Here is a 15,217-nt window from a genome sequence, read left to right on the forward strand (position 1 = left end):
GTGTAGGGTGTGGGACACAGACAGGGTGTAGGGTGTGGGGCACAGACAGGGTGTAGGGTGAGGGACACAGACAGGGTGTAGGGTGAGGGGCACAGACAGGGTGTAGGGTGAGGGGCACAGACAGGGTGTAGGGTGAGGGACACAGACAGGGTGTAGGGTGAGGGACACAGACAGGGTGTAGGGTGTGGGACACAGACAGGGTGTAGGGTGAGGGGCACAGACAGGGTGTAGGGTGAGGGGCACAGACAGGGTGTAGGGTGAGGGGCACAGACAGGGTGTAGGGTGTGGGGCACAGACAGGGTGTAGGGTGAGGGGCACAGACAGGGTGTAGGGTGAGGGGCACAGACAGGGTGTAGGGTGTGGGGCACAGACAGGGTGTAGGGTGAGGGGCACAGACAGGGTGTAGGGTGTGGGGCACAGACAGGGTGTAGGGTGTGGGACACAGACAGGGTGTAGGACACAGACAGGGTGTGGGACACAGACAGGGTGTAGGGTGTGGGGCACAGACAGACACAGACAGGGTGTAGGGTGTGGGACACAGACAGGGTGTAGGGTGTGGGGCACAGACAGGGTGTAGGGTGAGGGGCACAGACAGGGTGTGGGACACAGACAGGGTGTAGGGTGAGGGGCACAGACAGGGTGTAGGGTGAGGGGCACAGACAGGGTGTGGGACACAGACAGGGTGTAGGGTGAGGGGCACAGACAGGGTGTAGGGTGAGGGGCACAGACAGGGTGTAGGGTGAGGGACACAGACAGGGTGTAGGGTGTGGGACACAGACAGGGTGTAGGGTGAGGGACACAGACAGGGTGTAGGGTGTGGGACACAGACAGGGTGTGGGACACAGACAGGGTGTGGGACACAGACAGGGTGTAGGGTGTGGGACACAGACAGGGTGTAGGGTGAGGGACACAGACAGGGTGTAGGGTGTGGGACACAGACAGGGTGAGGGACACAGACAGGGTGTAGGGTGTGGGACACAGACAGGGTGAGGGACACAGACAGGGTGTAGGGTGTGGGACACAGACAGGGTGTAGGGTGTGGGACACAGACAGGGTGTAGGGTGAGGGGCACAGACAGGGTGTAGGGTGAGGGGCACAGACAGGGTGTAGGGTGAGGGACACAGACGTAGGGTGTAGGTGTGGGACACAGACAGGGTGTGGGACACAGACAGGGTGTAGGGTGTGGGACACAGACAGGGTGTAGGGTGTGGGACACAGACAGGGTGTAGGGTGTGGGACACAGACAGGGTGTAGGGTGTGGGACACAGACAGGGTGTAGGGTGTGGGACACAGACAGGGTGTAGGGTGTGGGACACAGACAGGGTGTAGGGTGTGGGGCACAGACAGGGTGTGGGACACAGACAGGGTGTAGGGTGTGGGACACAGACAGGGTGTGGGACACAGACAGGGTGTGGGACACAGACAGGGTGTGGGACACAGACAGGGTGTAGGGTGTGGGACACAGACAGGGTGTGGGACACAGACAGGGTGTGGGACACAGACAGGGTGTGGGACACAGACAGGGTGAGGGACACAGACAGGGTGAGGGGACACAGACAGGGTGTGGGACACAGACAGGGTGTAGGGTGTGGGACACAGACAGGGTGAGGGACACAGACAGGGTGTGGGACACAGACAGGGTGAGGGACACAGACAGGGTGAGGGACACAGACAGGGTGTGGGACACAGACAGGGTGTGGGACACAGACAGGGTGTGGGACACAGACAGGGTGTAGGGTGTGGGACACAGACAGGGTGTAGGGTGAGGGACACAGACAGGGTGTAGGGTGAGGGACACAGACAGGGTGTAGGGTGTGGGACACAGACAGGGTGTAGGGTGAGGGACACAGACAGGGTGTAGGGTGTGGGACACAGACAGGGTGTAGGGTGTGGGGCACAGACAGGGTGTAGGGTGTGGGACACAGACAGGGTGTGGGACACAGACAGGGTGTAGGGTGAGGGACACAGACAGGGTGTAGGGTGTGGGACACAGACATGGTGTAGGGTGTGGGACACAGACAGGGTGTGGGACACAGACAGGGTGTAGGGTGTGGGACACAGACAGGGTGTAGGGTGAGGGACACAGACAGGGTGTAGGGTGAGGGACACAGACAGGGTGTAGGGTGTGAGACACAGACAGGGTGTAGGGTGTGGGGCACAGACAGGGTGTAGGGTGTGGGACACAGACAGGGTGTAGGGTGTGGGACACAGACAGGGTGTGGGACACAGACAGGGTGTAGGGTGTGGGACACAGACAGGGTGTAGGGTGAGGGACACAGACAGGGTGTAGGACACAGACAGGGTGTAGGGTGTGGGGCACAGACAGGGTGTAGGACACAGACAGGGTGTAGGGTGTGGGGCACAGACAGGGTGTAGGGTGAGGGACACAGACAGGGTGTAGGGTGTGGGACACAGACAGGGTGTAGGGTGAGGGACACAGACAGGGTGTAGGGTGTGAGACACAGACAGGGTGTAGGGTGTGGGACACAGACAGGGTGTGGGACACAGACAGGGTGTAGGGTGTGGGACACAGACAGGGTGTAGGGTGTGGGACACAGACAGGGTGTAGGGTGTGGGGCACAGACAGGGTGTAGGGTGTGGGACACAGACAGGGTGTGGGACACAGACAGGGTGTAGGGTGAGGGACACAGACAGGGTGTAGGGTGTGGGACACAGACAGGGTGTAGGGTGAGGGACACAGACAGGGTGTAGGGTGTGGGACACAGACAGGGTGTAGGGTGTGGGACACAGACAGGGTGTAGGGTGAGGGGCACAGACAGGGTGTAGGGTGTAGGACACAGACAGGGTGTAGGGTCTGGGACACAGACAGGGTGTAGGGTGTGGGACACAGACAGGCTGTAGGGTGTGGGACACAGACAGGGTGTAGGGTGAGGGACACAGACAGGGTGTAGGGTGTGGGACACAGACAGGGTGTAGGGTGTGGGACACAGACAGGGTGTATGGTGAGGGACACAGACAGGGTGTAGGGTGTGGGACACAGACAGGGTGTAGGGTGTGGGACACAGACAGGGTGTAGGGTGTGGGACACAGACAGGGTGTGGGACACAGACAGGGTGTAGGGTGTGGGACACAGACAGGGTGTAGGGTGTGGGACACAGACAGGGTGTGGGACACAGACAGGGTGTAGGGTGTGGGACACAGACAGGGTGTAGGGTGTGGGACACAGACAGGGTGTAGGGTGAGGGACACAGACAGGGTGTAGGGTGTGGGACACAGACAGGGTGTAGGGTGTGGGACACAGACAGGGTGTAGGGTGTGGGACACAGACAGGGTGTGGGACACAGACAGGGTGTAGGGTGTAGGACAGACAGGGTGTGGGACACAGACAGGGTGTGGGGTGTGGGACACAGACAGGGTGTGGGACACAGACAGGGTGTAGGGTGTGGGACACAGACAGGGTGTAGGGTGAGGGACACAGACAGGGTGTAGGGTGTGGGACACAGACAGGGTGTGGGACACAGACAGGGTGTAGGGTGTAGGACACAGACAGGGTGTAGGGTGTGGGACACAGACAGGATGTAGGGTGTGGGACACAGACAGGGTGTGGGACACAGACAGGGTGTGGGACACAGACAGGGTGTGGGACACAGACAGGGTGTGGGACACAGACAGGGTGTGGGACACAGACAGGGTGTGGGACACAGACAGGGTGTGGGACACAGACAGGGTGTAGGGTGAGGGACACAGACAGGGTGTAGGGTGTGGGACACAGACAGGGTGTAGGGTGTGGGACACAGACAGGGTGTAGGGTGAGGGACACAGACAGGGTGTAGGGTGAGGGACACAGACAGGGTGTAGGGTGTGGGACACAGACAGGGTGTAGGGTGTGGGACACAGACAGGGTGTGGGACACAGACAGGGTGTAGGGTGTGGGGCACAGACAGGGTGTAGGACACAGACAGGGTGTAGGGTGTGGGACACAGACAGGGTGTAGGGTGTGGGACACAGACAGGGTGTGGGACACAGACAGGGTGTAGGGTGTGGGACACAGACAGGGTGTAGGGTGTGGGACACAGACAGGGTGTGGGACACAGACAGGGTGTAGGGTGTGGGACACAGACAGGGTGTGGGACACAGACAGGGTGTAGGGTGTGGGACACAGACAGGGTGTGGGACACAGACAGGGTGTAGGGTGTGGGACACAGACAGGGTGTAGGGTGTGGGACACAGACAGGGTGTAGGGTGTGGGACACAGACAGGGTGTGGGACACAGACAGGGTGTAGGGTGAGGGACACAGACAGGGTGTAGGGTGTGGGACACAGACAGGGTGTAGGGTGAGGGACACAGACAGGGTGTAGGGTGTGGGACACAGACAGGGTGTAGGGTGTGGGACACAGACAGGGTGTAGGGTGTGGGGCACAGACAGGGTGTGGGACACAGACAGGGTGTAGGGTGAGGGACACAGACAGGGTGTAGGGTGTGGGACACAGACAGGGTGTAGGGTGTGGGACACAGACAGGGTGTAGGGTGTGGGGCACAGACAGGGTGTGGGGCACAGACAGGGTGTGGGACACAGACAGGGTGTAGGGTGTGGGACACAGACAGGGTGTAGGGTGTGGGACACAGACAGGGTGTAGGGTGTGGGACACAGACAGGGTGTAGGGTGTGGGACACAGACAGGGTGTAGGGTGAGGGACACAGACAGGGTGTAGGGTGTGGGACACAGACAGGGTGTAGGGTGTGGGACACAGACAGGGTGTAGGGTGTGGGACACAGACAGGGTGTAGGGTGTGGGACACAGACAGGGTGTAGGGTGTGGGACACAGACAGGGTGTAGGGTGAGGGACACAGACAGGGTGTAGGGTGTGGGACACAGACAGGGTGTAGGGTGTGGGACACAGACAGGGTGTAGGGTGTGGGGCACAGACAGGGTGTAGGGTGTGGGACACAGACAGGGTGTAGGGTGTGGGACACAGACAGGGTGTGGGGTGTGGGACACAGACAGGGTGTAGGGTGTGGGGCACAGACAGGGTGTAGGGTGTGGGACACAGACAGGGTGTAGGGTGTGGGACACAGACAGGGTGTAGGGTGTGGGACACAGACAGGGTGTGGGACACAGACAGGGTGTAGGGTGTGGGACACAGACAGGGTGTAGGGTGTGGGACACAGACAGGGTGTAGGGTGTGGGACACAGACAGGGTGTGGGACACAGACAGGGTGTAGGGTGTGGGACACAGACAGGGTGTAGGGTGTGGGACACATACAGGGTGTAGGGTGTGGGACACAGACAGGGTGTAGGGTGTGGGACACAGACAGGGTGTAGGGTGTGGGACACAGACAGGGTGTGGGACACAGACAGGGTGTGGGACACAGACAGGGTGTAGGGTGTGGGACCCAGACAGGGTGTAGGGTGTGGGACCCAGACAGGGTGTAGGGTGTGGGACACAGACAGGGTGTAGGGTGTGGGACACAGACAGGGTGTGGGACACAGACAGGGTGTGGGACACAGACAGGGTTTGGGACACAGACAGGGTGTAGGGTGTGGGACACAGACAGGGTGTAGGGTGTGGGACACAGACAGGGTGTAGGGTGAGGGACACAGACAGGGTGTGGGACACAGACAGGGTGTGGGACACAGACAGGGTGTAGGGTGTGGGACACAGACAGGGTGTGGGACACAGACAGGGTGTAGGGTGTGGGACACAGACAGGGTGTAGGACACAGACAGGGTGTAGGGTGTGGGGCACAGACAGGGTGTGGGACACAGACAGGGTGTGGGACACAGACAGGGTGTAGTGTGTGGGACACAGACAGGGTGTAGGGTGTGGGACACAGACAGGGTGTAGGGTGAGTGACACAGACAGGGTGAGGGACACAGACAGGGTGTAGGGTGTGGGACACAGACAGGGTGTAGGGTGAGGGACACAGACAGGGTGTAGGGTGTGGGACACAGACAGGGTGTGGGACACAGACAGGGTGTAGGGTGTGGGACACAGACAGGGTGTAGGGTGAGGGGCACAGACAGGGTGTAGGGTGTGGGACACAGACAGGGTGTGGGACACAGACAGGGTGTCGGGTGTGGGACACAGACAGGGTGTAGGGTGTGGGACACAGACAGGGTGTGGGACACAGACAGGGTGTAGGGTGAGGGGCACAGACAGGGTGTAGGGTGTGGGACACAGACAGGGTGTAGGGTGTGGGACACAGACAGGGTGTGGGACACAGACAGGGTGTGGGACACAGACAGGGTGTGGGGTGTGGGACACAGACAGGGTGTAGGGTGAGGGGCACAGACAGGGTGTAGGGTGTGGGACACAGACAGGGTGTGGGACACAGACAGGGTGTCGGGTGTGGGACACAGACAGGGTGTAGGGTGAGGGACACAGACAGGGTGTGGGACACAGACAGGGTGTCGGGTGTGGGACACAGACAGGGTGTAGGGTGTGGGACACAGACAGGGTGTGGGACACAGACAGGGTGTCGGGTGTGGGACACAGACAGGGTGTAGGGTGTGGGACACAGACAGGGTGTAGGGTGTGGGACACAGACAGGGTGTAGGGTGTGGGGCACAGACAGGGTGTAGGGTGTGGGACACAGACAGGGTGTAGGGTGTGGGACACAGACAGGGTGTGGGACACAGACAGGGTGTAGGGTGTGGGACACAGACAGGGTGAGGGACACAGACAGGGTGTAGGGTGTGGGACACAGACAGGGTGTAGGGTGTGGGACACAGACAGTGTGTGGGACACAGACAGGGTGTCGGGTGTGGGACACAGACAGGGTGTAGGGTGTGGGACACAGACAGGGTGTGGGACACAGACAGGGTGTCGGGTGTGGGACACAGACAGGGTGTGGGACACAGACAGGGTGTCGGGTGTGGGACACAGACAGGGTGTAGGGTGAGGGACACAGACAGGGTGTAGGGTGTGGGACACAGACAGGGTGTAGGGTGTGGGACACAGACAGGGTGTAGGGTGAGGGGCACAGACAGGGTGTAGGGTGTGGGACACAGACAGGGTGTAGGGTGTGGGACACAGACAGGGTGTAGGGTGTGGGACACAGACAGGGTGTAGGGTGTGGGACACAGACAGGGTGTGGGACACAGACAGGGTGTAGGGTGAGGGGCACAGACAGGGTGTAGGGTGAGGGGCACAGACAGGGTGTAGGGTGTAGGGTGTGGGACACAGACAGGGTGTGGGACACAGACAGGGTGTGGGACACAGACAGGGTGTAGGGTGTGGGACACAGACAGGGTGTAGGGTGAGGGGCACAGACAGGGTGTAGGGTGTGGGGCACAGACAGGGCGAGGGGCACAGACAGGGTGTGGGACACAGACAGGGTGTAGGGTGAGGGAAACAGACAGGGTGTAGGGTGAGGGGCACAGACAGGGTGTAGGGTGAGGGGCACAGACAGGGTGTAGGGTGAGGGACACAGACAGGGTGTAGGGTGTGGGACACAGACAGGGTGTGGGACACAGACAGGGTGTGGGACACAGACAGGGTGTCGGGTGAGGGGCACAGACAGGGTGTAGGGTGAGGGGCACAGACAGGGTGTAGGGTGAGGGGCACAGACAGGGCGGGGCACGCAGACAGGGCACACAGACGGGGCTCAGACGCGCGGGTACCTGCGAGTGATATTGTGCCATGGCTTGCATCATGGCCGGCTGCCCTGGAAACTGCTGAGGGCTGTAGGGGAGGTATGGGGGTGAGTAGGGTCCCGCCACCAGTGGTGGTCCAGCCGCAGACGCTGTCTGCATGATCGGGGGGGCCGATGGAGGGTGATGCTGCTCCGAGCGTTGAGCCGGGACCGAACCTGAGTGAAGACAAGGACATTAATCTCCCAGACTGAGACGCAAAGGTACCCACATTCTCCCCCCGTGGGAGCGAGTCCCACATTCTCCGAGTGTGGTCTAACCGGACCAGAACTGTACACAGTGCCCCGAGTGTGGTCTAACCGGACCAGAACTGTACACGGTGCTCCGAGTGTGGTCTAACCGGACCAGAACTGTACACGGTGCTCCGAGTGTGGTCTAACCGGACCAGAACTGTACACGGTGCTCCGAGTGTGGTCTAACCGGACCAGAACTGTACACGGTGCTCCGAGTGTGGTCTAACCGGACCAGAACTGTACACGGTGCTCCGAGTGTGATCTAACCGGACCAGAACTGTACACGGTGCTCCGAGTGTGGTCTAACCGGACCAGAACTGTACACGGTGCTCCGAGTGTGATCTAACCGGACCAGAACTGTACACGGTGCTCCGAGTGTGGTCTAACCGGACCAGAACTGTACACGGCGCTCCGGGTGTGGTCGAACTGGACCAGAACTGTACACGGTGCTCCGAGTGTGGTCTAACCGGACCAGAACTGTACACGGTGCTCCGAGTGTGGACTAACCGGACCAGAACTGTACACGGTGCTCCGAGTGTGGTCTAACCAGACCAGAACTGTACACGGTGCTCCGAGTGTGGTCTAACCAGACCAGAACTGTACACGGCGCTCCGAGTGTGGTCTAACCAGACCAGAACTGTACACGGTGCTCCGAGTGTGGTCTAACCAGACCAGAACTGTACACGGTGCTCCGAGTGTGGTCTAACCGGACCAGAACTGTACACGGTGCTCCGAGTGTGGTCTAACCGGACCAAAACTGTACACGGTGCTCCGAGTGTGGTCAAACCGGACCAGAACTGTACACGGTGCTCCGAGTGTGGTCTAACCGGACCAAAACTGTACACGGTGCTCCGAGTGTGGTCGAACCGGGCCCGAACTGTACACGGTGTTCCGAGTGTGGTCTAACCGGACCAGAACTGTACACGGTGCTCCGAGTGTTGTCTAACCGGACCAGAACTGTACACGGTGCTCCGAGTGTGGTCTAACCGGGTCAGAACTGTACACGGTGCTCCGAGTGTGGTCTAACCGGACCAGAACTGTACACGGTGCTCCGAGTGTGGACTAACCCGACCAGAACTGTACACAGTGCTCCGAGTGTGGTCTAACCGGACCAGAACTGTACACGGTGCTCCGAGTGTGGTCTAACCGGACCAGAACTGTACACGGTGCTCCGAGTGTGGTCGAACCGGACCAGAACTGTACACGGTGCTCCAAGTGTGGTCGAACCGGACCAGAACTGTACACGGTGCTCCGAGTGTGGTCTAACCGGACCAGAACTGTACACGGTGCTCCGAGTGTGGTCTAACCGGACCAGAACTGTACACGGTGCTCCAAGTGTGGTCTAACCGGACCAGAACTGTACACGGTGCTCCGAGTGTGGTCTAACTGGACCAGAACTGTACACGGTGCTCCGAGTGTGGTCTAACCGGACCAGAACTGTACACGGTGCTCCGAGTGTGGACTAACCGGACCAGAACTGTACACGGTGCTCCGAGTGTGGTCTAACCGGACCAGAACTGTACACGGTGCTCCGAGTGTGGTCTAACCGGACCAGAACTGTACACGGTGCTCCGAGTGTGGTCTAACCGGGCCAGAACTGTACACGGTGCTCCGAGTGTGGTCTAACCGGACCAGAACTGTACACGGTGCTCCGAGTGTGATCTAACCGGACCAGAACTGTACACGGTGCTCCTAGTGTGGTCTAACCGGACCAGAACTGTACACGGTGCTCCTAGTGTGGTCTAACCGGACCAGAACTGTACACGGTGCTCCGAGTGTGGTCTAACCGGACCAGAACTGTACACGGTGCTCCGAGTGTGGTCTAACCGGACCAGAACTGTACACGGTGCTCAGAGTGTGGTCTAACCGGACCAGAACTGTACACGGTGCTCCGAGTGTGGTCTAACCGGACCGGAACTGTACACGGTGCTCCGAGTGTGATCTAACCGGACCAGAACTGTACACGGTGCTCCGAGTGTGATCTAACCGGACCAGAGCTGTACGCGGCGCTTCTCCAGACACTTACCCTTGGTGCTGCGGAAGGGTTTAGTCTGGCTGACTTGTACTGGAGGGATTGTGTACTGGTAAACCTGAGGACCCTAGGAGACAGAGAGAGACACAGGTCACTTGTTTGAGAGAGAGCACGGCAGAGGGGGGGAGGGGGGGGGGGGGGGGGTGCCGGTGTGAAAGGGGGTGCATGGGCGAGCGAGCGTGGGGTGGAGGGTCACGCAAGTACGTGCGGGAGGTTGGGCGCGGGCAGGGGGAGAGGGCGCGGGAGGGGGCGGGGGGAGAGGGCGCGGGCGGGGAGAGAGAGAGAGAGTGAGTGAGTGCGCCTGAGGGAGGGGAGGGGGAGAGGGGGCGGGCGGGGAGAGAGGGCGCGGGCGGGGAGAGAGAGAGAGAGTGAGTGAGTGCGCCTGAGGGAGGGGAGGGGGAGAGGGGGCGGGCGGGGAGAGAGGGCGCGGGCGGGGAGAGAGAGAGAGAGTGAGTGAGTGCGCCTGAGGGAGGGGAGGGGGAGCGGGCGGGGGCAGAGGGGGCAGAGGGGGCGGGCGGGGGCAGAGGGGGCGGGCGGGGGGGAGAGGGGGCGGGCAGGGGGAGAGGGGGCGGGCGGGGGCAGAGGGGGCGGGCGGGGGAGAGGGGGCGGGCGGGGGGAGAGGGGGCGGGCGGGGGGAGAGGGGGCGGGCGGGGGGAGAGGGGGCGGGCGGGGGGAGAGGGGGCGGGCGGGGGGAGAGGGGGCGGGCGGGGGAGAGGGGGCGGGCGGGGGGAGAGGGGGCGGGCGGGGGGAGAGGGGGCGGGCGGGGGCGGGAGGGGGCAGAGGGGGCGGGCGGGGGTGGGCGGGGGGAGAGGGGGCGGGCAGGGGGAGAGGGGGCGGGCAGGGGGAGAGGGGGCGGGCAGGGGGAGAGGGGGCGGGCAGGGGGAGAGGGGGCGGGCAGGGGGAGAGGGGGCGGGCAGGGGGAGAGGGGGCGGGCGGGGGAGAGGGGGCGGGCGGGGGCAGAGGGGGCGGGCGCGGGCAGAGGGGGCGGGCAGGGGGAGAGGGGGCGGGCAGGGGGAGAGGGGGCGGGCAGGGGGAGAGGGGGCGGGCAGGGGGAGAGGGGGCGGGCAGGGGGAGAGGGGGCGGGCGGGGGGAGAGGGGGCGGGCGGGGGGAGAGGGGGCGGGCGGGGGGAGAGGGGGCGGGCAGGGGGAGAGGGGGCGGGCTGGGGGAGAGGGGGCGGGCAGGGGGAGAGGGGGCGGGCAGGGGGAGAGGGGGCGGGCAGGGGGAGAGGGGGCGGGCAGGGGGAGAGGGGGCGGGCAGGGGGAGAGGGGGCGGGCAGGGGGAGAGGGGGCGGGCAGGGGGAGAGGGGGCGGGCAGGGGGAGAGAGAGAGCGTCCGGTCTTATCCGCGGACCCGGCCGCTGTACACACCTGGACAGCAGGGTTCATGTGGATCCCGTGGTGGATCCCGTGTACGTAGGATATATACTGCGTGTTGTAGATTGCATTCTGACTGGGCGTCACCATGATAGAAGGGCTGGGCTGGGTCTGGGGTCTCGGTGGTGTGGGGGTACTCGCTGGCTTGCTCTGCGAATAGAAAGGGGGCAGAGTGAAACATCCCAACCCACAGGACTCAGGACGTGAGGGTAAGTCTCCCTCAGCTCCCTCACGACTGCCCCAAGAGCCACACCAACAACCTCCCCCATCGTAAGGTCAGAAGTAGGGATGTTCGCCGCTGACTGCGCGATGTATCAACATAAGAAATAGGAGCGGGAGTAGGCCATCTGGCCCCCCGAGCCTGCCCCGCCATTCAATAAGATCATGGCTGATCTGATAGTGGATCAGTTCCACTTACCCGCCTGCTCCCCATAACCCCTAATTCCCTTATCGATCAGGAATCCATCTATCCGTGATTTAAACATATTCAGCGAGGTAGCCTCCACCACCTCAGTGGGCAGAGAATTCCAGAGATTCACCACCCTCTGAGAAGAAGAAGTTCCTCCTCAACTCGAGCCACCCACTCACACAAATGCCAGGCAATACCCGTCACCAACAGGAGACAATCCACCCACTTCCCCCTTAATTCCATTACATTGTATCTTTCTTAAAAGCCTCCCGTGTGCCACTTTTCCCAAATGCCTTCTGGAAGTCCATATACTCCGCATCCACCCAACATTCAAACTCTGCCTGATCAGTGCCGGTTAATCTCCAAGCGCCAGAGAAATTGGCAGCGAGACCTGGATAATATCCAGGCTCGGGGTGGCAAGTAACGTTCGCCCCACACACACACCCCCACACACGCGCGCACACACACACACACACACCCAGACAAAGCCCATCTCCAGCAAGAGACAATCTAACCCTCTCCCCCCCTTGACATTCTGTGGCATTTCCATCGCTGAACCCCCTCCCCCCCAACTATCAACATCCTGGGGGTTCCCACTGACCAGAAACTGAACCGGGACCCAGCCAGATAAATCCTGTGGCTCCCAGAGCAGCTCAGAGGCTGGGAATCCTGCGGAGAGTAACTCCCCTCCTGACTCCCGTCCCCCCGCGCCCAAAGTCTGTCCCACCATCGACAAGGACACAAGTCAGGAGTGTGATGGGATAGTCTCCACTCGCCTGGATGGGTGCGGCTCCCAACAACACTGGGGAAGCTCAACACCATCCAGGACAAAGCAGCCCCCCCTCCCCCTCCCCCCCCGCTCGATCGACACGCTAACCCCCCACCTTCGACACTCACTCCCTCCTCCCCTCCCCCCCGCTCGATCGACAGGCTAACCCCCCACCTTCGACACTCACTTATCGCTGCAAGCTCGATCCCCCGGGGAACTGAGGGGTTGCTTGCCTTGTCTCTGCGACCAAGACCTCCTCATATGACCCGGGGTGTAGACTTACCACAGGCACCAGAGTCTTCGTGGGGTTGAACTCCTTCGCGTTGGGGTTTAATGTCGATTTCTTCACTTGCCTGTGAGGGGGCAGGAAAAGGTGGTGAGTTTCCGAGGAGATTCGCGGAGGTACAGCGAGGGGACAGTGACGTCACAGGTGGAGAAGGTGGTGAAGAAGGCATATGGCATAGAACATAGAACAGTACAGCACAGAACAGGCCCTTCGGCCCACGATGTTGTGCCGAGCTTTATCTGAAACCAAGATCAAGCTATCCCACTCCCTATCATCCTGGTGCGCTCCATGTGCCTATCCAATAACCGCTTAAATGTTCCTAAAGTGTCTGACTCCACTATCACTGCAGGCAGTCCATTCCACACCCCAACCACTCTCTGCGTAAAGAACCTACCTCTGATATCCTTCCTGTATCTCCCACCACGAACCCTATAGTTATGCCCCCTTGTAATAGCTCCATCCACCCGAGGAAATAGTCTTTGAACGTTCACTCTATCTATCCCCCTTCATCATTTTATAAACCTCTATTAAGTCTCCCCTCAGCCTCCTCCGCTCCAGAGAGAACAGCCCTAGCTCCCTCAACCTTTCCTCATAAGACCTACCCTCCAAACCAGGCAGCATCCTGGTAAATCTCCTCTGCACTCTTTCCAGCGCTTCCACATCCTTCTTATAGTGAGGTATAGAACATAGAACAGTACAGCACAGAACAGGCATGCTTGCCTTTATAGGACGGGGCATAGAGTATAAAAGTTGGGGTCTGATGATGCAGCTGTATAGAACGCTGGTTAGGCCACATTTGGAGTACTGCATCCAGTTCTGGTCGCCGCACTACCAGAAGGACGTGGAGGCGTTAGAGAGAGTGCAGAGGAGGTTTACCAGGATGTTGCCTGGTATGGAGGGGCTTAGTTATGAGGAGAGATTGGGGAAACTGGGGTTGTTCTCACTGGAAAGACGGAGGATGAGGGGAGACCTAATAGAGGTGTACAAGATTATGAAAGGCATAGATAGGGTGAACGGTGGGAAGCTTTTCCCCAGGTGACGTTCACGAGGGGTCATAGGTTCAAGGTGAGGGGGGGGGAGGTTGAACACGGATATCAGAAGGACGTATTTTACACAGAGGGTGGTGGGGGCCTGGAATGCGCTGCCGGGCAAGGTGGTGGAGGCGGGCACACTGGGAACGTTTAAGACTTATCTAGATAGCCACATGAACGGAGTGGGAATGGAGGGATACAAAAGAATGGTCTAGTTTGGACCAGGGAGCGGCGCGGGCTTGGAGGGCCGAAGGGCCTGTTCCTGTGCTGTATTGTTCTTTGTTCTTTATTGGGGTTGGGGAGGGGGGGGGGGGGGAACGGATGCCATGGGGCCCCCCAGGCAGCTGAAGCACGGACCCCAGTGGCGGAGCGATGGGAATCGGGGGGATGCTCGAGAGGCCGGAATTGGAGGAGCGCAGAGATCTCGGAGGGTCGTAGGAGGTTACAGAGATAGGGAGGGGGTGTAGGGAGCTGGAGGAGGTTACAGAGATAGGGAGGGGGTGTAGGGGGCTGGAGGAGGTTACAGAGATAGGGAGGGGGTGTAGGGGGCTGGAGGGGGTTACAGAGATAGGGAGGGGGTGTAGGGGGCTGGAGGAGGTTACAGAGATAGGGAGGGGTGTAGGGGGCTGGAGGGGGTTACAGAGATAGGGAGGGGTGTAGGGGGCTGGAGGAGGTTACAGAGATAGGGGAGGGGTGTAGGGAGCTGGAGGAGGTTACAGAGATAGGGAGGGGTGTAGGGGGCTGGAGGAGGTTACAGAGATAGGGAGGGGTGTAGGGGGCTGGAGGGGGTTACAGAGATAGGGAGGGGTGTAGGGAGCTGGAGGAGGTTACAGAGATAGGGAGGGGGTGTAGGGGGCTGGAGGAGGTTACAGAGATAGGGAGGGGGTGTAGGGGGCTGGAGGGGGTTACAGAGATAGGGAGGGGGTGTAGGGGCTGGAGGAGGTTACAGAGATAGGGAGGGGTGTAGGGGGTTACAGAGATAGGGAGGGGTGTAGGGGGCTGGAGGAGGTTACAGAGATAGGGAGGGGTGTCAGGGCTGGAGGAGGTTACAGAGATAGGGAGGGAGTGTAGGGGCTGGAGGAGGTTACAGAGATAGGGAGGGAGTGTAGGGGCTGGAGGAGGTTACAGAGATAGGGAGGGGGTGTCGGGGGCTGGAGGAGGTTACAGAGATAGGGAGGGAGTGTAGGGGCTGGAGGAGGTTACAGAGATAGGGAGGGGGTGTAGGGGGGCTGGAGGGGGTTACAGAGATAGGGAGGGGGTGTAGGGGGCTGGAGGGGGTTACAGAGATAGGGAGGGGGTGTAGGGGGCTGGAGGAGGTTACAGAGATAGGGAGGGGGTGTAGGGGGCTGGAGGAGGTTACAGAGATAGGGAGGGGGTGTAGGGTCTGGAGGAGGTTACAGAGATAGGGAGGGGGTGTCGGGGCTGGAGGAGGTTACAGAGATAGGGAGGGGGTGTAGGGGGCTGGAGG

The 15,217-nt window shown here is 60.9% G+C and overlaps 1 protein-coding gene across 1 annotated transcript; it reads right to left on the reverse strand.

The window, feature by feature from the left end:
* Positions 1–7,586: 7,586 nt before the first annotated feature.
* Positions 7,587–12,785, reverse strand: LOC144491181 (ataxin-2-like protein; the record flags this gene model as incomplete). The annotated part of the gene is made up of 4 exons (XM_078208860.1): positions 7,587–7,774; positions 9,876–9,948; positions 11,249–11,404; positions 12,716–12,785. Coding segments are annotated over 4 exons (487 nt in total), but the record flags the coding sequence as incomplete, so codon positions are not given.
* Positions 12,786–15,217: the final 2,432 nt, after the last annotated feature.

Source organism: Mustelus asterias, unplaced genomic scaffold (genome assembly GCF_964213995.1).
Source record: "Mustelus asterias unplaced genomic scaffold, sMusAst1.hap1.1 HAP1_SCAFFOLD_4662, whole genome shotgun sequence".
In the NCBI taxonomy this organism is placed as follows: Eukaryota; Metazoa; Chordata; class Chondrichthyes; order Carcharhiniformes; family Triakidae; genus Mustelus; species Mustelus asterias.